Source organism: Pimephales promelas, chromosome 11 (genome assembly GCF_988280905.1).
Source record: "Pimephales promelas chromosome 11, fPimPro1.hap1.1, whole genome shotgun sequence".
Lineage (NCBI taxonomy): Eukaryota > Metazoa > Chordata > Actinopteri > Cypriniformes > Leuciscidae > Pimephales > Pimephales promelas.
The window spans coordinates 3,223,236-3,248,945 of NC_142779.1; the positions used below are offsets into that span (position 1 = coordinate 3,223,236).

Genomic DNA, 25,710 nt, shown 5'->3' on the forward strand with positions numbered 1-25,710 from the left:
TTAGCAGTGTTATTGTTTATATACTATTATAGTATTTATTAATATTTTCATTTTGAGTTTAGTTTCAGTTTTGGTCATTTAGTTATAGTTTTTGCTCATTTTTTTTTTTTATATTTCTGTTTATGTTAAGTAAATATATAGAAATATATTTGTAAAATATAAAATGCATACAAAAATATTGAAATATATTTTTATGTTGTTTTAAAGGAGTAGTTCACTTTAAAAAAAACTTTTGCTGATAATTTACTCACCCCCATGTCATCCAAGATGTCCATGTCTTTCTTTCTTCAGTCGAAAAGAAATTAAGATTTTTGATGAAAACATTCCAGGATTTTCTCCATATAATGGACTTCAATGGGGACCAAACGGTTCAAGGTCCAAATGAGAGTTTCAGTGCTGCTTTAAATGACACCAGACGATGAATAAGGGTCTTATCTAGCGAAACGATCGCTCATTTAAAAAATAAATAAAAAAGTTTAAGTTTTACAAGCACAAATGTTCACCTTGCTCTGTTCTGTGTCCTGACTCTCCTGTTCAAACTCATTAATCAAAATGAACAAATCTTTTTTCGAGTCATGACTCGAAGGGTCCTAGATAAGACCCTTATTCATCGTCTGGTGTCGTTTGAAGCTGCACTGAAACTCTCATTTGGACCTTGAACCGTTTGGACCCCATTGAAGTCCATTATATGGAGAAAAATCCTGGAATGTTTTCATCAAAAACCTTAATTTCTTTTCGACTGAAGAAAGAAAGACATGGACATCTTGGTTTTTTAAAAGTGAACTACTCCTTTAATTACATTTTATTTAAGTTTGAGTTTCATCATTTGCATTTCATTTGGTTTATTTCCGAATCTTTAAATAATCAACAACTATGTTAAGATCAAATAATTATATTACGATTCTGCTGAATGGCAAATAATATTTGAATTATATTATACAGGATGTCCAGTAGGAAATATGTGCGTTTCAAATGAAATCACAACAGACAGCGCTGTCATCTCCTTAGTGTTATAAAGGACAATTGTTCAGATGGTAGACGGCACTTTTTGCATTTCATCAAGTCTTCAGGAAATTGTAAGTGTGAGCTTACTTCATGTGGTTCCACTGTGTCTTCCGTTGTCTTCTGTACGTCCTACTAGAGAATAGTGTTCGAAATAGTTCATAGATGCAGCGGTAAAGGTCTGTTTTCCGAAGAAAAACAGGTTTAGTTCTAAAGAAATTAATTGTAAATGATTTTTTTTTTTTTTTTTTTTAAACCAAGAGATAAAGCAATCCTCCTTCACGAAGGCTGCTGTGTCGAGATCACATGACCAGCTGTTGATCTCAACAACAACCTACTTTTGGTCATTTTTGGTTGCTGAGTACATCATAGGTGACTTCATACTCTCTCTTTTGTCCTCCTTATAACCTCGTTTCATAATTTGATGAACTTCACACTGTTATCGAACTAAACTGAACTGACGTTCGATGAATAATGGCATTATTGGCTTTAAACTGAAGTTGTATTACATTGGCATCAGCAACCGAATGTGACTAAACATAAAGGCATCCGTTTAATCTGAAGCGGCCTGTATAAGAGAATGCTCTCAACTTTAGATGATGTGAGTTACAATAGGATTTCTGTGTGGGCTTCTCACCTTTAAAACCACACATACGCACGCACACACTCACACACTCCCATCGCGTCTACTCTGTGGGGAAGCCACCTGCATATGTTAGATGAAGAGATACAGTTTGTGGTACTTCAAGGGTAACAGGTGTACAAAGCTCAACTTTAGGAAAGCAGAAAGACACAAACACATACAGACACAAGACCAAGACGTCCACCACATTTACACACACCCACAAATACATGCACTCAGTATTAGCATGTGGTTAGAGAAGTGCGGTTATCGGTTCATGTCTCCGGTGTTTCGTCAGACATCCAGGTGTTTTTGTGGGAAGTCTGACCCTTCGCTGCGACCCCTGTTCTGCGTCTGGTTTGGTTTGTATGTGATTGTGTTTCACAGAGATGGAGGTGTACGTGTGCAGGATGAAACTCTTTCTCTGCGTCTTTCACAGTCGCAGGCAGTTCGGTCCGAAAGACCAGGAAGAGGTAAAGATCATCGAGCACCAGACGCAGTCTCTGAGACTGATGCCACATCTGGCCGCCGCCCTCGCTCTCACCTTCACCACAAGGTTAATCACCACACTCTATCTATGATCTTATTTTGCAGATGATTTTGTTCAAACGGTGAGGTAAGACACAAGGTATTTAATTTACTTTAAGTGCCATTTGAAATTTTCTTCTAAAATGATGATTTTTATCAAGCTTGTATATTTAAGTTCAGTAATTTCACTTAAATGGCAATGAAGATTACCTATTAATTGTCATTTAAGTGAAATTACTGAAATTAAATACACAAGCTTGATAAAAGTGGTCATTCTAGAACAAAATTTCAAATGGCACTTGGAGGCTTTTGCATCTGAACTCTTCATATTATGTCCCTATGATTTTGTTTTTGGGCTTTACTAGAACTAAGTTCTAATGTTTTAATGTTCAAAACTCATTATTTTTCACATATTGTACATCGTTGCGGATCCTCTCTTCGTAGTCTGTCAGTAACACTCTGGGACGTTTTTCCCGAAAGCATCGTTCGTAGGGATGCTCCGATCAGGATTTTTACAGCCGATACCGAGTACCGATTTCTTGTCATGGTGATTGGCCGATTCCGATGCTTAATTGACTTAATATAAGACAAACAAAATGGAACAGTTTAATCAGAGTCGGCGCCAGAGCAGATCTACTGGAGGGGCATTGGGTCATCAGCGGGGGGGCACTGCCGTTTAAGCAAAAAAAAAAAAAACGAAACACCTTTTATTATTATAATTATTATTTAAAATTATTATTTGCGAATTTCCCCACCACTTTTTGCCAGGGTCGATGTTGTCCCAGCACTTTTATACATCTCGCGGCACGGATGTACCAATACAAATAAATATCCGGTTTACAGAGCATTCATTTGTTAAATAAGAGGCGATATAGCACGCTGAAATGTGTTGTTTTTTAAATCAAGTGATCAAAGTGCGCGTTGACTCGATCTGTGGTGCTGATAAAGCCTAGTTCACACTATGTGATTTTAAGCCCGATTTGCAAATCGTTGAGTCGCCGACAAGTCAGGGTGTTATCGCGTGCAAATCGCGGGCGATTAGCGGACGATTAACGCTCGCCAATCCGTTAGTGTGAAAGAGCCAACAACGCATCAAAGACAGCTCGCAGACAGGTCACCGAGCTCAGAAAAATATCTAGCATGCTAGATATCTCGAGCAGTCGCGCGACTCAATCTCAGTGATGTCATGAGTACAGCCAATCATAGCAACGCATGGGTTGAGGACACCAGGTAAATCTTACTTTTTCTTTTTTGCTTTTTTTTTCTCAGAGCAGATCGTCGAGCAAACAGTGTGCAGCACTAGTTGGTTTCTGTCTGACGTCCATATTCGCGTGTTGTGTTCTTCTCTGCAGTTTCGCGTCATTTCTGGTTCGTTTTATTGCGTGGTTTTTCGTTACAAAACATGGTTTCTAGACCAGATAGAATCGTGTTGTTGTCAACTCGTTATTTATTTGATTATTTTCATGATTTAGACCGTACTATAGTACTGAAACAGCTCTCATTGAGTCACAAATGATATGCTCTTATCATCCGATCGTGGTTGTATCTCTATGTAGTGCGTTGTTAACTCGTGTAGTGAGTTACCTCCTGTTGTGGATCAATCACGTTGTGTTGTGTGGTGTGAACAGCTAAACAACTTGAACACTCATGATTTCACTGAGAGCAAGTCATGTAGTGTGAACTGCACAGTTCAGCCCGACATTTTAAAATCATGTAGTGTGAACTAGGCATAAAGTGTTCTCTTGTGTCTCGCGCTGCCACAATAAACATCTTCACACGGACGCGCGCTTGATCTGTTGCGGCGAAATCTCTATTCGTACAAGTAAAATGCACTCAAACATGTCCCTGCTTGACAACCACTGATAAACATAATCGGTTATAATGATGGGGGAAAAAAAATATCTACACGAGTGTGGACTCGAAACCACAATCTCATGCATGCCAGTCTAAATTTCTACCACTGGACCAACAACACTTGCGATAAAAAATAGAATTGGATGCATGTATTTCTTCACGTGAAAATTCTTGGCACCAACACATTACATCCAATCAGACAACAAATTAAACACAATGTGCTATTCAAATAGATTGCTGGACATTTGGTATTGTATAGCCTACATCTGATTTATGATTTAGCATTGTATTAGAAACTGTGGTAGGAGGGGCATCAATGAGCGCTAGGGGGGGGGCCCCACCATAGCGCCGACCCTGAGTTTAATGCAGCCCATAAGGTTTATTTAAACATTGTCCAATACTGTGGAGGACAAAATAAACATTTAGTCTCCTAAAATGGAGAAGTCTGATGTAATTTTAACATCGTCCAATACAAGTCTGAGCAGGACAAAATAAAGCTGAGTGAGAGTCAGATTACTAGTTACCGTTGCCTTTTTTGCAGTTGCCAGTTTTTCACGGTGGCTCGTTCTTAAAGGATTAGTTCACTTTTGAAAAAACTTTTGCTGATAATTTACTCACCCCCATGTCATCCAAGATGTCCATGTCTTTCTTTCCTCGGTCGAAAAGAAATTTAGGTTTTTGATGAAAACATTCCAGGATTTTTCTCCATATAATGGACTTCAATGGGAACCGGATGGTTCAAGGTCCAAAAGACAGTTAATAACTGTTTCAGATGCAGCTTCAAATGTCTTTAAACGATATCAGACGATGAATAAGGGTCTTATCATGCGAAACGATCGGTTATTTCAAAGCTTATTCCAAAAATGTAACTTTTCCAATGACAAATGCTAGCCTAGCTCTATTCTGTGAGGCGCGTTTGCAACGTCACGTAATACGTAATTACGTTCAAAAGGTCACGGGCGACGTAGCCGGAAGTACAGAACCAAAATCGTCCGACATCGTTGTTTTAGCTTTTAATTCCTTTTTTGTAAACGGCGTTTGAGTTAGTTTTCACGTTCAACCTATGCGTTCAACTTGTAAACACTCTGACTCTGTACTTCTGGCTACGTCGCCCGTGACCTTTTGAACGTAATTACGTACTACGTGACGTTGCAAACGCGCCTCACAGAATGGAGAAAGGCTAGCATTTGTCCTTAGAAAAGTTACATTTTTGGAATAAGCATTGAAATAACCGATCGTTTCGCTTGATAAGACCCTTATTCATCGTCTGGTGTCGTTTAAAGACATTTGAAGCTGCATCTGAAACTGTTATTAACACTATCTTTTGGACCTGAACCATCCGGTTCCCATTGAAGTCCATTATATGGAGAAAAATCCTGGAATGTTTTCATCAAAAACCTAAATTTCTTTTCGACTGAAGAAAGAAAGACATGGACATCTTGGATGACATGGGGGTGAGTAAATTATCAGTAAAAGTTTTTTCAAAAGTGAACTAATCCTTTAAGTGACAAATCAGGTTCGTTGTATTAAATGTTTTGGACAATGCTCCTCCACGTGAGATTTCTTTGGAAAATACACAGCAAATAGCGAATTTTTCATTTTTCGAAACATCGTAGTAGTTCACCGGCGAAGACATGACTGCGCGCCAAATAATTTAAGTCCCCACGCATCATACTTCCTCTCACGCGTTGACATCATCAAATCGCGATCAGTTTGTAAGATCGGCCAAGTTAGGGAGTACCGATCGAGTCATAAAATGTTATTATCAGCCGATACCGATCTCCGGCCGATCGATGGGAGCATCCCTAATCGTTAGCTAAATATGGTCGCAAGTCCCGTCGTTACGCGTTTCCATTACAGATTTGCGCAAAACTTTTGCGATATTTTCCAAATGTCGATAAAATCTATTGCGAAATGACGGTGTTTCCATTAACCGATGTTATGCGACTAAAACGTCTTTTTTTTCCTCTCGCGATAAGTCATTCCAAAAAATCATGGCAACGGACTTTGGTAGGTTTATAACCTATTTCACAGCCATGCACCGCACTACACATTATTATTATTAATGGAAGGAGACGTAGTGTGTTATCCAAGCATTAATGCCAGGGAAAGACACGGAGTTCCTGGGTGTTTCTCCCTTATTTCTGCTTCGATGTCTTGTTGGCATTTCTTTGAGGTTTAGAGAGGCCATTCCTGTAATTATTGTTTCTTTTTTTTTTACGAATTTAATAAAGAACTCTATCTCGTATTATGTCCAAACGGTCGTTGCAAAACGAAAAATGAACGTTGTTGTATTTTTAAAACGCAAAGTTGAACACCAACATTTTAGTTTGACCACACCAATGCTGCGCTATAACATCTCAACGAAATTTCAGATATTTTTTATGACTTTTTGCCCCCTTTAAAACATTTAAAATATTCACAAATTAATATGGGGGGAAAAAAAATTTAGATTTTACTGGTTTTCTAAGGCCAAATTAGAACATGGATATTTATGATATTTTTCCCGCAGTGATAGGTGAGTTATTATAAATGCGTCTGAAAAAATAACGAGCTAAAAACATAATCTCCGGATGCAGTTTTAGAGAGAACTGCACCTTTCATACGGATTACATAATCAGAAAGTATTAGTTTACGATTCGAATTTGTTCTTTTTAAAGTGGACATTTCAAGCTTTAGTCTATGAATGATATTGTTTCAGTTCTCGCGCTCAGTTCACGAAGATCATAAAGCGCGCCTGATTGTTTTGTTATTTTACAAAAGCACAACGTTTTCTTGTTATTGTGGCATTAAGCAAATAAAAGTAGTTGCGAATAATGTATTATTATTTTCTGTATAACCAGAAATGATAGAGTATTTTAAGTTGTTTCCACTGTTGATGGGAAAATGAAAGTGTTCACGGCGCGCCCGCGCCCGTCTGCCATCCAGTGCTCCAAACTCCGCACACACTCTTGGATATTGGTCAAAATCGAGTGTTTATTTGTGATAATCTTAGCCCTATTATTATTATTGTCCTACCTGTACTATGAATGAGATGTGACGAATTGCTTTGTTCCTTTTTTGGATAAAAGCGTCTTCTACATATGTAGCCTAATAAATGTTATAATAGGCTAGTAATGATGATAATTATTATTATTATTATTTGCGGACACGGACCTAAAACACAAAATCCGTTTCCATTGCAGTTTTGCGAAAAAAATCCTTTTTCGAATTGCCTGAAAAACCTCCTCATGCGAGCGTAAAAACTTTGTTGCGATAAACGGGAGTTTTTGCGAAATTGACGTGTTTCCATTGAGCGTATTTTCATTTCGCTATTTCAATTTGTGCAAATTGAAGGGTAATGGAAACGCAGCTAGTGTTCAATGAGTCGGTGTTTCCCGAAACAATCGTTCCAACGAACATTCGCAAACAGCATCGTAAAGTTGTGTGGTTTGAGCGACAGCTCTCGATCTGTGTTTAGAGGCATAGTTTCTATATTGCATCACATTTGGACGTGATAAATCCTTATCTTGAGCAAAATAAGCAAGCTGACATTCAGTACAACCGATGCCTTTTATTTAGAATACATACAAATGTAAATTACGTCTTTTAGTTTGTCAAAAGATTTAAAGTATTGTGTTTGAAGTGTGCGAACGTGCTCTACATAGTAGAGCCAAATATTGAGTGTGGTAATAAAACTAAATAACTGAGGACGATTAGAAATAGTCCTCAGATGACATGTCTGTACTTTGTATTAACAAATCTAGCGTTAATTGGATCTCAAACAGTTTCATTAAAAGTAGTTATTACTCCACCATGTGGTTGAACGATACTTTGCGACAATAGGTTTCAGGAAACAGTTGTGACTAGCTAGTTGATTTCTCCAACGATCGTCGATGCATCGTACTATGGTAGTGAAGCAGCGAACTACATAGTTGTACGGGAAACGCACACCTGTTTAGTTCCTGTCTCTATGAAGCCCCTCCTTCTGAAAAGCACACTGTGCTCTGATTGGTCGGCTGGATCAGTGTGTTGTGATTGGCCCCGCCCTTTACCATAAAAGCAAGTGTTTAAACACACTACTTACTAACTCAACCAGGCCCCGCCCCTTTATTTTGCATATTTATTATTTAACCCTTATGCTGCATTAGGGACATTTTTGGTCTTTTGCAGTTTAATTTCTTTGACCATTTTGGCTGTTTTAATGCAAATGGTATGAAATTTGGCAAAATTGTGACTTTTTGGATACATGTAAAAAATGTGATCCCATTTTGCAAAATATGTATAACACACACTGTGTAGATCAAATAGTAACACTCAGCACCAGAAAGACCAAAAATGGCCCATTGAAACCCATTAAAACGTTGTTTAAATCTGAGGCTGTCAGTAATACATGAAACATAATTTTTGCACAAACATCCTTTCATTTTGAAGCAAAAGCATTATATTTGCATTATATAGTGTATTCCACCAGATGACGTCACTACATATTTATTCCCTATGGGTGGAAATGCACCTTATTTTAGGCAATAGGCAATGTTTAATAGGTGGCCATTTTTGGTCTCTAACGCGCTAAGTGGGATTTTTTGCAAAGTGGGACTGTGATAATCCAAATCTAAAGTTTTCTCTTTGCATTTAGTTTATTGAAAATAATTGAATTTTTGTGTTTTTTCCTCTTATACAAATCGATGGTTTCGCAAACAAAACTGGTAATTAAAGGGTTAAAATCCTGAAATTGAATACATTTTTGGTAGTTATGATGAGGACTGATGCTGGTTAAAAGATTTAACTTGGTAAAAGTGGAAAATAATAATAATATATAATATTTTAGGCAATGTTTAATATGTGGCCATTTTTGGTCCTTAATGCACTCAACGGTGTTCAAAATCTAATGCAGCACAAGGGTTAAATGAGTAATATTGTGACGTGTTCGGTCCCGGAAGAAACTCAGAAACAGTTCAGAAACACCGACACTGATATAGAGAAGAACTACCTTTTCAAACAGCAACATTACACACTAACGTAAGATGAACATGTCAAAAAAGCATAATAGGAGCCCTTTAATGAAGCTTAAACAATAGAGCAACACCAAAGAACTGATAAAATGTAAGTGTGTATCTTAAATGCAATTTAACTCGCTTTGGATAAAAGCCAATAAAGAAGCCAATAATATTACCAATGAAGTTGTGTTAAAGAAAAACGGCTGTGAGAAATATGAACAGAATTTTATCTTTATAGTTGAATCGTTTAGTCAAGAAAGAAGTCGAGGTGAGGATCTAAATGCAAATGGTCATCAATGAACTCTTTGATATATATAGGACATAACATCATTACAAAGACAACAACCGACAAAGAACTAAAGAAACTGAGGACTATATTCAGTATTCAGAGCTGAGAAACTCAACTGGACATGGATAAACATAAATCAGTCACTATGGCAAGCAAGAAAAGCGCGAATCAGACGCAAAACGAGATTCAACAGTATCAAATGTATGTATGTATTTGGCAGATACTTTTATCCAATGTGACTGAAGGTACATGTACTGTAATATGGTGGTGATGGCGCAGTGGATAAGACACATGCCTTTGGGGTTCAAATCCACTGTGAGACACCAATGTGTCCCTGAGCAAGACACTTAACCCCTAGAGGCGTGCAAACTCTGATATATATATAGCAATTGTCTGTCGCTTTGGATAAAAGCGTCAGCTAAATGAAGAAATGCAAATATCAGTTCATAAAGTGGCAGCACGACGAGCAGTTTCACCGGCCTCCACTGGAGGTCTCTTGTGTAATTCAGGTCAGTTGCACATTCTGAGAAATACCACAGGAGAAGAGTTAAAGGAAAAGAAGAACTCAGATGCCTCCTTCTGAGAAACCACTGTCGATTTCATTACTATTTATCTGATGCATCTGCACTATTGGAAAATAAAAGAGAACTAAACGTGATGGTCAAAATCTGTTCAGTGAAAGTCTGAGAGAGATATGTAAAAAATGTCCGACCTATTTCATCCCGTTTTTACGGTGTTTTGATGATTCAAAAAATAAAAGGCTTCAATTATTTAATATAATACAATAAAAACAGCAGTATTACAATTTACTTAATTGGTTTCTATTGTTTGATATTGTAAAATGGAATTTACTCCTGTGATCAAAGCTGAATTTTCAACATCATAACGGTCACATGATCCTTCAGAAAACACTCTAATATGATGATTTGCCGTTTAAAAAAAACATTTTTGATTATTATCAATGTTGAAAACAGTTGTCAGGATTCGTTGACGAGTAGAAAGAACACCATTTATTCGAAAAAGAAAAGTTTTAGGACATTATAATTGTCTTTACTGATTAATAAATTTTTTTTCAAAAATATGTACATTGTATTTGTAATGTGTGTGTGCTCTCAGATACGCATCAGGCTTGATGGATGATGCGTTGTGTCAAGGTCAGGACCTTCAAAGCAATCGCGCTCTGCAAGCTCTCGTCGCAGGACTCAAAGCTTATAGCACGTGGGAGAACCTCGCGTGTCTGCAAGACTGTCGTGAGTGTACTGGCGGCATGGTGAGTGAGTGTGTGTGTGTCTCTTTACACCTATACACACACATGTACACAGATACTAATGTCCTGTGGTGTGAAGTACAAACATCCTGAGCTGTCAAAGAATAACTTGCATTGACGTTTTGTGGACAGTGTTAGCATACGTGAGCAGTATGTTTCATATGCTATACTCTATGGCCCAAAACTTTATTTTTAACTCCCTTTTTTAATATTTTGATTTTATAAAGTATTGTTTTATGATTCATTAATTTAAATATCGGTGCCTTAATCTAATCGCAGTTAGAGCTCAGTGATAGCCTGCGCTGTTCGTTGGCTTTTGGTGCTGGTGGTGTGAACATATACATATATATATATATATATATGAAGAGTTCAGATGCAAAAGCCTCTAAATGTCATTTGAAATTTTCTTCTTTAATGATGATTTTTATCAAACTTGTATATTTAAGTTCAGTAAATAACAAGTTTGATAAAAATCATCATTAAAGAAGAAAATTTCAAATGGCATTTGGAGGCTTTTGCATCTGAACTCTTCATATATATATATATATATATATATATATATATATATGTTTAAAATGTGTGAAACCACAGGGCTAATGTATTCCATTATAAGTAAACCGAGATCACATTGTATCTTTTTTGTTTTCCCACCTCTAACATTAAAAATTACTGATCTCATGCAACGCAAATCTCACAGTAAGAAAGAAAACAGCAATCGTGTAAACCTTGTATTGTCAAACAAACAGGCAGTATAAACTGGAAACATCAGTATTAGTTGTGTTTACTAAGATAAGCATCATTATTACTATAACCCAAGCCTTGCAGAGGGTTATTGACCATTTGGACCAGTAAGTGACCGCTTAGAAATGCTCAAGAAGTCACCAAAACACCCTAGAACCGCATATTAGTGTGTTAAAAAGCACTCTGAACAATAAGCAACCATAAATCAACGTCCTAACCAATCATTTACAACATTCTAGCATCCTTGAATCACATTTTCTTCTGCATCCACTTAATGAGTGGGGGCCTAGGGCAAAAATATCACCAAAATTATTAAAAATGCCTGCAAAAATCGAAAAAAATGCCCCTCTATTAGCACAATGGGTATTAATATTAAATTACCTAAATTTTAGACACAATCTTGTCTGTTTTCCATTTGTTTGAAGTGCAAGTGCAGCGTTTAGCTGTTTCAAAGATATTTTATTTAAACAATGTCCATAAGTGTCTGTCATAACATCTGTGCATTTGATTGGCTTGATTTATAGCCACATTTAAACATGAACTGTGGTTGATTTTCCCCCAGGGCTTTATGATGGAAAACCGTATTCCCTCTCTGAAGTGTGATTCGGACGTCTTTGTCACATTTGAGGGTGACAACATGGTCATGCTTCAGGTATTCAAAAACACTAGCCAACTAGATGACACCACACAACAAATGCACTCATAAAACTGTGGACAAAACACTTGGTCACAAGGGTCATGTTTATCACCATCTTTTTCCTTAAGGTTGTTATTTGTTTTCCTACTTATTTTGGAGATATTCCCTTAATATAGTGCAATATCACATTTAAATACCCATGTTCAGACAAACAAGACAGTGTAAAGAGAAAACACAGAGATATCTACACGATGACCGCTTGGAGGGGAAACTAGACAAGCGGCAATTCTTTTAAAAATATAAACTGTGTCTCACAAACTAAATTGAATTAAGTGGATTATGAAGGCATTAGAATAAAGGGGGTCGTTTTAATGCGATTGCACACGATTGAATCTGCAATAATAATGTGTCTCTCTCTAGTATGGGGGCTGGTTATAGGATAACTGCTTTGTGATTTATTTTATGCCGCTTCTTATTAGCACCACAATGATTATAGACACATAAGATGACACGCATGCACACACATAACATGCATAGAGACTCGCACACAACATCTGCATTCACAGCTTGCCGAGGCCTAAAGACATGTATTTTCTGCTGAAATTAGATTATCCCCTTCAGTACTAAAATAAAGTCATGCAAGTGAAACCTTGGAAACAGGCTGATGGTGTTGTCATTTCAACACCAGAGAGTCAAAACCACAGTGACGACATTCACTTTAATGTTTTATCACCATTTCTTAAACATGTACATTTGTCCCCCGTAATTTAATACTTGATAACATCCTTGGTATTTTTAATATTATAAAATGTTACAGTTACAAAATATTATAATTCTGTATTGTTACGTTTAATAGCATTTTTCAAGAAATGCTAATTTTAGCTTAAACTTCCTCTAAAACTTGCGTTAGTTGTCAATGTTCTTGAAAGATGTTTAAAAATGCACCAAGTCTGCATTTATCGGATCAAATATACAGTAAAATTGTGAAAAATTATTACGATTACGAATAACTGTTTTCTATTTGAATATATTGTACAATTTTATTTATTCCCGTGATGCAAAGCTGAATTTTCAACACCATTACTCCAGTCTTCAGTGTCACATGATCCTTCAGAAATCACTCTAATATGGAGGGGGCATGAAACAAATAAAATGCTGATTTGCTGCTCAAGAAACATTTCTGATTATTATTATTATCAGTGTTGAATACAGTTATGCTGCTTCATGAATATTATGAAATGTTACAGTTACAAAATATGAGCTTTTTGTCTAAATTCTGTATTGTTACGTTTAATAGCATTTTTCAAGAAATGCTAATTTTAGCATAAGCTTCCTCTAAAACTCGCGTTAGTTGGTATGTTTTTTTTGTGTTCTTGAAAAATATTTAAAAATGCACCGAGGCTGCATTTATCGGATCAAATATACAGTAAAATTGTGAAAAATTTTTACAATTACGAATAACTGTTTTCTATTTGAATATATTGTACAATTTTATTTATTCCTGTGATGCAAAGCTGAATTTTCAACACCATTACTCCAGTCTTCAGTGTCACATGATCCTTCAGAAATCACTCTAATATGGAGGGGGCATGAAACAAAAAAACAAAAAAAATGCTGATTTGCTGCTTAAGAAACATTTCTGATTATTATTATTATCAGTGTTGAATACAGTTATTCTGCTTCATGAATATTATGAAATGTTACAGTTACAAAATATTAGCTTTGTCTAAATTCTGTATTGTTATGTTTAATAGCATTTTTCAAGAAATGCTAATTTTAGCATAAGCTTCCTCTAAAACTCACGTTAGTTGGTATGTTTTTTTTTTTTAATGTTCTTGAAAGATGTTTTAGGGCCGGTTCACATATCGCGTCTTTTGCGCGCTCAAGTTCGTTATTTCAAATGTAGGCGCGCGGTATGCGCGCTTATAATGGAAGCGGTGCGGTCGCGGTGCGACGCGCTCCTTTTTTCCATGCGCGTCCGCGCCGCGTCGAGATAAAAACATCTCAACTTTTCAGAATACCGCAAGCGCACCGTACGCACACAATAGGTCATGTGACAAGAACCAACTGAAGCGCAACCGCCCTGGCGCTTTGCAAAATAGAGAATGCGGCGCGCCCAGCGTTTTCTACGCGTTTTTAGGCGCTATATGTGAATCCGGCCTAAAAATGCACCAAGGCTGCATTTATTGACAGTAAAATTGTGAAAAATTTTTACAATTACGAATAACTGTTTTCTATTTGAATATATTGTACAATTTTATTTATTCCTGTGATGCAAAGCTGAATTTTCAACACCATTACTCCAGTCTTCAGTGTCACATGATCCTTCAGAAATCACTCTAATATGGAGGGGGCATGAAACAAAAAAATGCTGATTTGCTGCTTAAAAAAACATTTCTGATTATTATTATTATCAGTGTTGAATACAGTTATCCTGCTTCATAATTTTGAGTAAACCGTGATTTTCAGGATTAGGAAGTTCAAAAGAATGTCTCGGTTAAGTCAAAGAACGTATATTGACAAGAAGTGAAAGCCAATAGAACGTTACATTGCAACACCAGCGCCCAGCAGCAGCCCTACGCTTCCGCCATTTCGGGGTGAAAGCGACTCGGCAGTCATACAGTATAATATACATATATTTAGTCCAGTGCAGAGATCATTTTTAGGTTGAAATAATTAGGTGATTATTTTAACTCACAATTCAGTTAACATTATAGCAGTTAAAAAAGAAGTTGCTACTTAACCGGGCTTTTACCCCCACATAACTTGAGACAGGGAAGTTCGAGGATTTAATTCATTATATTACTCTCCACATTAAGTGTGATAGGTAAGAATAAAGTGATATCAGTTCATAAAGTTATAATAACATTAGACCGTTTCCCGGGAGGTACACATAACGTTACTTACAAAAATAAGTTATCAATGAAATAAATTAATTCACCAAATAAATGTTGTACTAAAATGTAAAGTTTGACAATAAATATAGAACAGCAATAGAATAGCTTTTTTTTGCAGTACTAGCCTATATTATATTAATGACGCAAGACCATGTAAACAAACAAAAAAACACAACCAATGTCCACAGTGGCAATTAGTTATAGGATAACATAGCATGATCCAGGGGATTAAAACGTCCAAAATATATTTCCGGCCTAGTGGAGTTGGTAACTAATAATAGTAGTAAAAGTGTAAAGTTGCATACAATGGAAATACTCACTAATGCAAGAAAAAAACTACCTCAAAAAACTGTTATCTGTGCTGTTGTCCAGTAACTCCAGTTGGAATTTTCACCCCAATATGGCGGCCGCGCTACCGAAGCGCCATCTAGTGGCTGTTACCAAAAAAGCATCAGAGTTTCGCCTCTTGTTCTTCTATACTCTTTGGTTAAGTATGTAACCCTCGTTCCCGGAGGGAACAGAGGCGTAGTCGACGTGTCGACTGATTGGGATCACGCTTATGTCGAGTTCAGACTGCACGATTTTCAAAGTAGTCGGATCGCTGTTCTTTTCGCACTGCATGATGGATTGGCGACTAGGGTTGGGTATCGTTTGAATTTTAACGATTCTGATTCCGATTCCGATTCCGATTCCTTGTTTCGATTCCGGTTCCTAATGATTCTCGATTTCGATTCTTTTAAGAGGCAGGGTCAAAAAAGTTTAGCTAACCTTGCTAACCAACGGTCTTTCTGAAGGAAATACTCCTTCTGTAACAAATACTTGTCACAAATGTTGCATTTTGCCGAGATTTCGTTAATTTTTAGAAAAGTGAAGCCACACTTTGGACCGCCGACGTAAGCTACTCATGTTCGACTCGCTCGGTTATGCCAACACTTCCGGTAGACGCTTCTTCGTTGGTGTTGTCCAGCGGTTTCTTCTTCCGCTCGGCGGACTGTGAATATCAAAACTAGGAATTGAAATTTTAACTTTTGAACGATTCCGGGAAAAACGAAAAGTTAGTCCCGGTTCCAATCGATACTCGATTCTCGATACCCAACCCTATTGGCGACAGAACGTTTCAATAGAATCGCGACAATTCTGTCTAGCACGCTGCGCGCAAACTTCATGTGCTACAAAGGACAAAAAAGTACTATAAACTAGTCCATATGACTAGGTTTGATGTCAGTGACGTTATTGTTTCACACCAGTCTTGTGATATTCCCAATTTTATGATCCACGGCTGAGAGAAAATGGAACGACATGAGTGTAAATGATGATGTTTTTGTTGTTTGAACCACTCTTTTCTAACATTGAGATCATTTAAAAACAGTTTTTACTTTCCCTAGATGTCTGAAAGTCACAGCATTCATTAAAGTCTTTTTATGTCGCAAAGTCTCATGACATGACCACTTTGAATCCTGGAAAACATGGACCTGCTTCCTTTGACCATTACTTTAATATCGTAGTGCTGCAGTTTTGACGTTTTAAAGAAAAATTCGAAATTTGTAAGGACTCTGATTTGATTAAGCCAACAACAAATGATTAACCAATGGTGAAGGTCATATTGGGGCATGTGAAAATAGAGAGTGATTTAACTAAAGTCACAAGAACTGTGAAAGGCTCTGCCAGCCACTCAAACCAAGACCCTCTCTTTATATCTCAATCCCGCTCTCAGATTGGTTGTGGGGACTTTTCCGTAGGACATCAGTCTAATGAAGTTATTAAGAGATTTTAGTGTCACCTGTCATAAGGGAAATTAGCATTTAGCTCCAAATTTCAAACACATGACCAGCACACTGTTACATTTTGGCTGCACCCTGAAAGAGTGTGTCCAATTGGGTTACTTTGAGAAGATTTTGCAGTTGTACTTACTGCAGATGTGAACAAAGTAGATGAGGTTATTTTAAGTTTTTGCGCAGAAACATACAATGATTATGAGACGATGAGTCATTGTCTCTCTGGAGTCGTGTGTTTAGTTTGTGCTGTTTAGAGAGCGATGTTGTGTGATTGTGGGATCCCTCGAGGAATGCTAATGACTAAAGGAAAGTTCTGACCATTAGGAGACTCATTTACACTAGACAGGGTGGAGTAGTGTAGTGTATGAAGCGGATACTGGCTGCTAATACACACCGGAGAGTTAATAGGACTTAAAGTACAAAGATTTCTACAGTCAACCACTTCTCTAAATGGTGTGAAAGTGTAAAACAGACATTTTCATGGGTCTTTAGTGTTTTATGAATTACTAACGAGTCATTTCCCATGTGCACTTTAAAGAGGTTCTGTCAGACATTTCATATATACGCTGAACAAAATTATAAACGCAACACTTTAGACTGTAAAATAGCACCAGGGAATGTTTGCGCCGAAACACGGCTCCTTTTTGCGCCGACCCGCAGAGGGAGCGCAAGTTCATTTCCTAGTTTACCGACGTACGTCTGTGGAGAGAAAAGTCTGCTATGAGCGGGTGCAAATTAGGAATTATACGTCCGTCAGTGTACAAAGTCATGTGCGCCGGGTGCTCTTGTGTTTGTACACTTAATTGCATTTTAATTGCAATTAAATTAAAATGTATTATATTTAAAATGTATATTAAATGCAATTAGTTGAACTTTACAGTGATATGTGCCTAAGCAGTTCTTTTACCCTTCCGCTTGTCTTAAATCAGTCTTCTGTTGTTGTGCATGTGTAGGTGGTGGTACGAGAGCTGCTAACCCAGCACACCAAACAGATGGGGAACAACCTGGTGATGGGACTGATTAGAAACTGGACCAGCTCAGTGTCGGACAGCCTTAGAACCAGGTAAGAGGTGAGACTGTCAGACAGACAGATAGACACACAGACAGATAGATAAACACTATCTAAATCAGATAGATAGGTTTAGATCTATCTATCTACACTATCTAAATCAGATAGATAGATAGATAGATAAACACTATAAACATCAGATAGATAGATAGATAGATAAACACTATAAACATCAGATAGATAGATAGATAGATAGATAGATAGATAGATAGATAGATAGATAGATAGATAGATAGATAGATAGATAGATAGATAGATAGATAGATAGATAGTGTGTGTGACCTCAGTGTGTTTCCCTAATGTCCACCACAGTGACCCTCAGTAATGTGTGTATGTGTGTATATATATGTTAAAACACTGTGGTATCAAACGTTCATAGAAATTATAATCTGTTACACTGTTATTTTTTTGCAATTAATTTAATTTGTACATTTTAATTTAAGTTGTTATAATACTTTGTTATTATTACTGTCTTCACTATACTATGTGTTACAAGCTTTGGCAATATTGTAATATGTACAGTCATGCCAATAAAGCAATTTGAATTGAATTGAATTGAATTGAATAGATAAACACACAGACAGATAGATAGACACACAGACAGACAGACAGACAGACAGACAGACAGACAGACAGACAGACAGACAGATAGATAGATAGATAGATAGATAGATAGATAGATAGATAGATAGATAGATAGATAGATAGATAGATAGATAGATAGATAGATAGATAGATAGATAGATAGATAGATAGATAGACAGACAGACAGACAGACAGACAGACACACACACAGACAGACAGACACGCAGACAGATAGATATAGATAGATAGACAGTAGACAGACAGACAGATAGATAGACATACAGACAGATAGATAAACACACAAACAGATAGATAAACACACAAACAGATAGATAAACACACAAACAGATAGATAAACACACAGACAGACAGACAGACAGACAGACAGACAGACAGACAGACAGATAGATAGATAGATAGATAGATAGATAGACAGACAGACAGACAGACAGACAGACAGACAGACAGACAGACACAAACAGATAGATAAACACACAGACAGACAGACAGACAGATAGATAGATAGATAGATAGACAGACAGACAGACAGACACACAGACAGATAGATAAACACACAGACAGACAGACAGATAGATAGATAGATAGACAGACAGAGAGACAGACAGACACACAGACAGATAGATAAACACACAGACAGATAGATAGACACACATACAGACTAGATAGATAGATAGATACACAGACAGACAGATAGACACAGATAGATAGACAGACAGATAGACACACACACACACACACACACACAGACAGACAGATAGATAGACAGACAGACATATTTAACAGTCCGTCTGGAAATAAAGCCGTCATGACGCCAAACCTCCTCATGGAAGAAGAAAGCCGTCGTGTTTACGACTGTGACAACGAACGCTTATCAGGATCAACTAAATGCTGGATTTTCAAAAGTTTGTGAAGTTTGCAGCACCATTGTTGTTGCAGTAAACTTGCACAACCCTCTTGAATGAATAACTTATCAGATGCTTGCTGGTTTGTTATGTAGGCACACAGATTGATAGATGTATAGACAGACACAGACAGACAGAAAGATAGATCCCTCTGTATGTTTACACTCACAGTTAGGCCACCAATTTAGCAATTTAGCCTAAGAGGAAAATCGGATAGGTGTTAAATTGTTTTCTGGCCTGCTATTCATAACACATTAACCCAAGTCGAGATTTTCAGTCGTCCGTCATAGGCTGAATAAAATCAGCTTTTTTGTTTTGTCTAGTGGCGATTCTGATAGTGGTTCGGTGATTTTATACAGTATCTCTTTGTTTGACTGAGTTAATCTGTATTTCTTTTGGCCATTTCCTTGTTTACCTAGCTTTCTTGGCTTCGGTGTGGACAAAGTAGGAGACCTAATGTTCCTGCTGAAAGCGGTTGGCTACAGGGAAAGGGTGTTACAGCGCACTCTAGCAAGTCGACTTTACACTAAGGTCAGTCGCTCTGTTTCCTCTGAGTTTTAACACTGCAGAGCGGGTGACAAGATAAAAGGCATGGATAATACCCAATGAACATTGTTAATTATTGAGTATTATCCATGCCTTTAATAGTGTTAGTATTTGATATTTTTGAACTGTGAAATTGAATATTTCTTTAAATTGTGTCTCATAATCAGGTTTTTATCATTCTCCTAATGCATAATTATTTATTTGTCTGTTAATTGAGTTTAATGGTTGTACGGTTGGTGGCTAACCAGTTTCCCTACCGGGATTAATAAAGTTTCAGGAGATCTATAGCAGGTGTAAGGGCCAATAGAAAGATACATTTAATTTCTTTTCAGTTTTATTGCATTTATTTTTAATTAATTAGTTCTCGTGTTCATATGTAAATTGCGTGAGCTTATTTTGTCTATTTGAACTGTGGCGTGATTCTTGTAAATGTGATTAGTTCAACAAAACACATATATGGGATGACAGTGGTGATGATTCACCTTGGATACGAGTGAGAGTAAGCATGCAGTTTCCCTTTTTTAGGTGGCCAATACACCGTTGATATGTCTCAGCAATGATTTGCTACACGTAGACTAGAGAGTATTTAACCAAACAAAAAAGCAACACGAGTTATCGAAATATTTGCTCCGTTGTCTTGAAAATGTAAATTGTAACAATGCTATTTATTCCCTTGAACAGATAGAGAAAAACAAAGATGATTTTTTTATGGCCTGGAACGCTTGTTTACATCACGTGATCACTTTGGCAATGGCACACATACACAAAGGTGAGCGAAAGGAGAAGTTGTTTTATATTTATAGTTCACCTGTGACCATTGTTTGCTTGAATATATTTCTGCAAATGTACTTTTTGTCATGCATATTCTCATAGAAAACTTTGAAGGATGCCCGGATGTCATATGTACTTGATCAGTGTGAATTTGTTGGCCAGGACACTAGACAAATTCAGTCACAAAAAAGCTTGGCCAGGAACTACCAAATGGTTTAACCTTCAACTTAAATGACATTTCTACATTAAAGTCCCCCTGTGGTGAAAATCAAGCTTTTAATGTTGTTTATATGTCTATGTGGTGTTTTTAATCTGCTTTTAGACAAACCATGTGTAAGGTCATAAGTCGAAATCATTGCTGAGTATTTTCTCCTTAAAACGGCAGTGAACCAAAGACAGTCTCAAAAACACGGTTTGAAATCGCTGGTGTTTCTGACTTCGCAAACAGATCATTAACCATTGAATGAGTGAGTGAGTGGAGGCGGGGCTCATTTGCATATTCATAGAACCACGTATACTAAATGACACAAGGGTGTCGAGTTACATTCAAGCTATTTTAAGGCATGAAGAATTTTTTTTTTTCAAATATGTAATTTTGGTGATTTTAGGGGATAAAATGATTGACTACAAGGGGACTTTAATACATTAATATACTTCGGATCCCGGCTTTGCAAAAAAAAAAAAGCATATTCTTAATGACTATTTTTGTTTTATATTATCCTTGAGATTAGAAAAATTGCGGAAACCCCGGTTTGAGTTGCCATTTATCTATTTTAACAAAATTCTTTTATTAGATGATTAAAACAATATTTAATAATACTTTTAAAATATATATAATTAAATAATAACACATCAACAAAATTGTAGTAAGCCTTAACATCTCAGGAAGTGTTGAAGTAAATGTAAGTATATTGATATATTTGTCCTGGAAAATACATGTCATTATTTTGCACTTATATGTGTCCCAAACACAAGCACAGTCCATGTGCGTTTTAAAACATTGTAAGGTTTAGAGTAGGTGATTCATGTGCCTGTGCAGATTATAAACTCACCACACGTCTTTGATCATTACAGACACTGTTACACTTCTGATTCACTCTTACACTCAGTAAGCAACAGAGAAGTCTTGTGCAGTCTTAGGCTCTGATGTTCTAGACAGTATTTCCACATGCTGTGTGTGTGTGTGTGTGTGTGTGTACATGGGTTTGTGTGTCAAGATATATTTTCCTCCCCTGATAGCAAATTTCCATTCTCTCACCCTCCTCCCACACACTTATACTCACACACACAGAGATCATGCGCTAATTTTCTCTGAGATGGGGCTGATAACATTGAGATGGGTGGTTTTTATTCACACCTTATACTAGTGTTCCAGTCTGTTCTTTCATTTATGATATTAATACTGACTTGCATATGATTTTAACACATAGTAGCCACAGAATAGTTATTAATATACTAAATATAGAGTCACATGCACTGTATGGAAACTCTGAATTTAAATTCAAGTTGTCAATTTACACTATGGGATCAAATCTGTTTAGACGCAATGATATCTATACATTGGAAAATATGAATGCAAATAAGTTGTTAAACAATCAAAGCTGCTTTAAAAGGCTCATTTCATGAGCAATCAAATTTGACTTCATCTTTAGAGATAAAAGAGCTTGATGCACAATGACAACGTACTGTTGATGTACTTTCAAAACTCAACACTTCCTCCCCAGTGCAGAAAAGCACAGTTATTGAGTTGATCAAAGAGACGAACAATCATTTATTCTCAATAATGTGGCTGTAGGTTTGAAAGTCCCAGCTTTCAGTTAAAAGCGTTTCAACACTTTTTTTGGTGCAAATTTTTTTTTCCTAGAATGCAAATTCACATTAGCTGAATTTAAAATCTTATGTTTTGTTTTAGTCTTAAATTAAATTAAAAAAAAAAAAAAAGTTTGCCCGGTGGTGCATCAGACTGAGGTGCATCAAAGCGCTGCTTCTCATTTCACATGTGAAAGGAGTGTTTCTTAAAGGCACGGGCACATTTCATTTTAAGGGTCAGGGAGAAGCTGAAAAAGAGTCCGAAAAACTGATTAAGATGCGTTTTTGCTCAATCGGATCACAAGTGGACGACGCTAAATACAAGTGTAAATGGAGACCTTTTGAGCTTGTCCACTTTCAACCACTTCCAGAGGTGAAAACTCATTCGACCGGATTGATTTCGCAGTGTAAATGCTCATTGAATGTGTTCAATGTACTCTCCGCCAACTGACCTAAAGTGTAAGCATTATGGGAAGCGCTTTAGCCAGACGGGATTTAAACTGTCGGCTGGAGACACAAGAAACAAGTTTGGTTTGAAGACAAAAAATCGTACCAAACACAATGTTTTCTCGCCTGATTTCTAACTCACACTCACAGTGTTCGGCAGGACTTGTGGCTGTCAGAGCAGAAACTGTCGTCTCCGGTCGCGTTCAGATGTAAATTGCGTGAGCTTATTTTGTCCAGTAGATCAAACGATCTGAAACCTGTGCATTTTCCCGTCCCCTCGAAGAAATCAGGACAGAAGTGGTTAAAGTGGACAAAAGAGATGTGGGAATGTGTCTCCCTCATAAACCAAAACCCCTCTTAATATTTAAACATGCAGGACCCTTTAAGCAAATTACTTAAACCTCAAGGGGTTTTTAAAACATCTTATTAATAATATTGCATTTTTGAAAACATCTCATTTTGTTCCTGCAGTGACCTTGGAGCAGTTTGCTCTCGCCATTCAAGAGTGCCATATCAAAGAAGACCATGCCTTGCTCACCAAGGTACATGTGAAGCTGCGCCACATGACACTCTTTTTGTCTTTTGACTCATCAGCCGGTTCCAATGGAAAGTTCTCAGAAACAACAACAGCCTCGTGCCCACTCAAAAAACAATAAGCTGCGCTTTTCATCGTCGCAGGGAGATTTCAGAGGATTCCACTCTTGACCACGTGTTTGGAAAATGCAGACTGCAGGGTAAAAACTGCATCCCTTACATCAGTGTCATGGTTCTGAGGCTTCTTAGAAGGGGGCTAAATTAGTGTAAAGGACCAGAATAATAGCACACTTTTACATTTTACAAGAAAATGTGTGGTGCTTCCCATGCAAAACTCATCACCACAGTCCTTTGGTGTTCTGGGTGGTTGCTTGCTGTCAAAACAGCCCACCCGTAAAGTCTTTTGCATCTTTTGACTTGGGCCAGTGAGCAACCATCTTGAACACCTTAGGCAGTCCCTCCAGAAAAACGCGATTATGCGATCGCTGAATTCAATGCAAAATCAGCCAAAGTCCGCATATTTATGCGGGGGCCACATTTTTTCAAATACGCCTCACTTTCGCCGCATAAATTGCCGATTTCCGTGCAAAATATGCGGGGTTTGCATAATTTCATAATCCTCGCATTTTCGTTGCAAAGAAAAAAAAACACATGTATCTTAGCAGAAAGTTGAAAAATGTTGCGTTTGCTTCACATAAGAGCAGCCATTTCCCCCTGTTTCCATGGGAACGTTATGAAGTGACGCAATTACGCGACGCCAGACAGACTCACGGAGGCGATTGACGTCTCACAAATCGAACTCGTACTGTCTGTCGAACGTTCTACTGTCACATTGTTACTTAATAAACAACATAAGATAAAACTTTTATTTTTTATCTACTTTTCTATTTTTTATCATAAAAGTAGTAGCATCAAACAGAAATTACCCGCACACATGGGGTGTTCGACAGTTCAACAGGAAGCGCAGCTCTTAAAGGGGCCACACCTTATTTACACTCTTACAGTCTGAAATAAAACAAGATGAGAAATTAAATACTCCCAGCACTTTCTATGATGTAGTATGCTTGTTTATCAAAGGAAGTAATAAGAAATGACTCTTATATTAACAGGATGTTGGGGGAATCACTTTTTTTCTCTTTTTCATCAAACCGCAATTTTTGCAAGTTCCCTCAATTTTTGTAAATTCCAGCAATTTCATCGCATAAAATTGCATAAATATCCCACATATTCCATCGCATTTTTAAAGAAAACTGGCCCCGTAATCAATCAATTTTTGCCCGCAACAATCACAAAAAAAAACTCAGTGTTTTTCTGGAAGGACTGAATACTATTATGGTAAATGTTAAATATAAATCGCAAATTTTTTCACAAATTTTTGGAAATTACCACCACAAAATCAGTCATTTTGATCGCAAAAATCACACACAAAAAATCGTGAAATCCTGGAGGGACTGCTTAGGAAGGAACCACATGGTAACAATTACCCTAGATCAGGCATCCTCAAAAAGCGGTCCGCGGTCCGGTTCCGGACCCCGACTTGGTTTCAAACGGACCACGAGACAAAATGCAGCAACTGTAGCACCATTTGAAAGTGAGCAGCGTATCAACACAACAGCGTTACACCATTAGCACTCAGGGCTGTTTTATGGTAATGATCATTCGATGCACTCTTAGAAGAAAAGGTTCTATATCAGTGTTGTAGTACTCGAGACTCGGACTCGTCTCGGTCTCGAGACCATATTTTAATGGTCTTGGTCTTGTCATGGACTCGTGTGCATTTGGACTCGAAATTGACTCGTACTCGAACATTTTTTTTTTAGGACTCGGACTTATTCCCCGAGTCCACTCGAGTTCAATTAAAAATATTTTTCATGATTATTAATGTATGTGAATAAAATATTTCTTTAAATTGATTGACACGCCCAGTGATTGGTGATTTTCTAGTGCGCAACTGCGCATGACAAATTGTAATAAAATTACTTTTAACACCACCTACTATGTGGCCTTTTTACCCTAAACTAATCATATTTTTTAAACTCTAAGTAAATTCAGTAAAAAAAAAAAAAGGATTTCTCTAAGTAAATAAAAGTAAATTAGGTAATCAACCCTCACTGGTCTCGGTCTCGACTCGGACTCGACCGTCTCTGGTCTCGGACTCGACTCGGTCTTGACTCGGACTCGACTCTCTCTGGTCTCGCTCTCGACTCGGACTCGAGTGAGGTGGTCTCGACTACAACACTGTTCTATATAGAACCTTAAAAGGTTCTATCAGCGCTACGTATTTACGTATTTGGAACCCCTAAAAGGTTCTATACACTGTTAAAAAAAGGGTTCCTATGGGTTCTATATAGAACCCTGGGGTTCCATACTTGGCCAATAGAACCTTTTACCAAATATATAGAACCATTTTGGAGTTCCATATATGAAGCGGGGGA

General features: G+C 37.3%; 1 protein-coding gene across 1 annotated transcript in view; it reads left to right on the forward strand.

Annotated features, from left to right (window-relative positions):
* Nucleotides 1-25,710, forward strand: part of acoxl (acyl-CoA oxidase like) — a 52,499-nt gene that overhangs the window by 7,143 nt on the left and 19,646 nt on the right. The window contains exons 11-17 of the mRNA XM_039671720.2: nucleotides 2,064-2,180; nucleotides 10,391-10,544; nucleotides 11,845-11,934; nucleotides 17,545-17,654; nucleotides 19,588-19,699; nucleotides 20,396-20,483; nucleotides 23,213-23,283. Of these exons, the coding sequence (XP_039527654.2) occupies nucleotides 2,064-2,180; nucleotides 10,391-10,544; nucleotides 11,845-11,934; nucleotides 17,545-17,654; nucleotides 19,588-19,699; nucleotides 20,396-20,483; nucleotides 23,213-23,283 (742 nt within the window). The remainder of the gene's footprint in view (nucleotides 1-2,063; nucleotides 2,181-10,390; nucleotides 10,545-11,844; nucleotides 11,935-17,544; nucleotides 17,655-19,587; nucleotides 19,700-20,395; nucleotides 20,484-23,212; nucleotides 23,284-25,710) is intronic.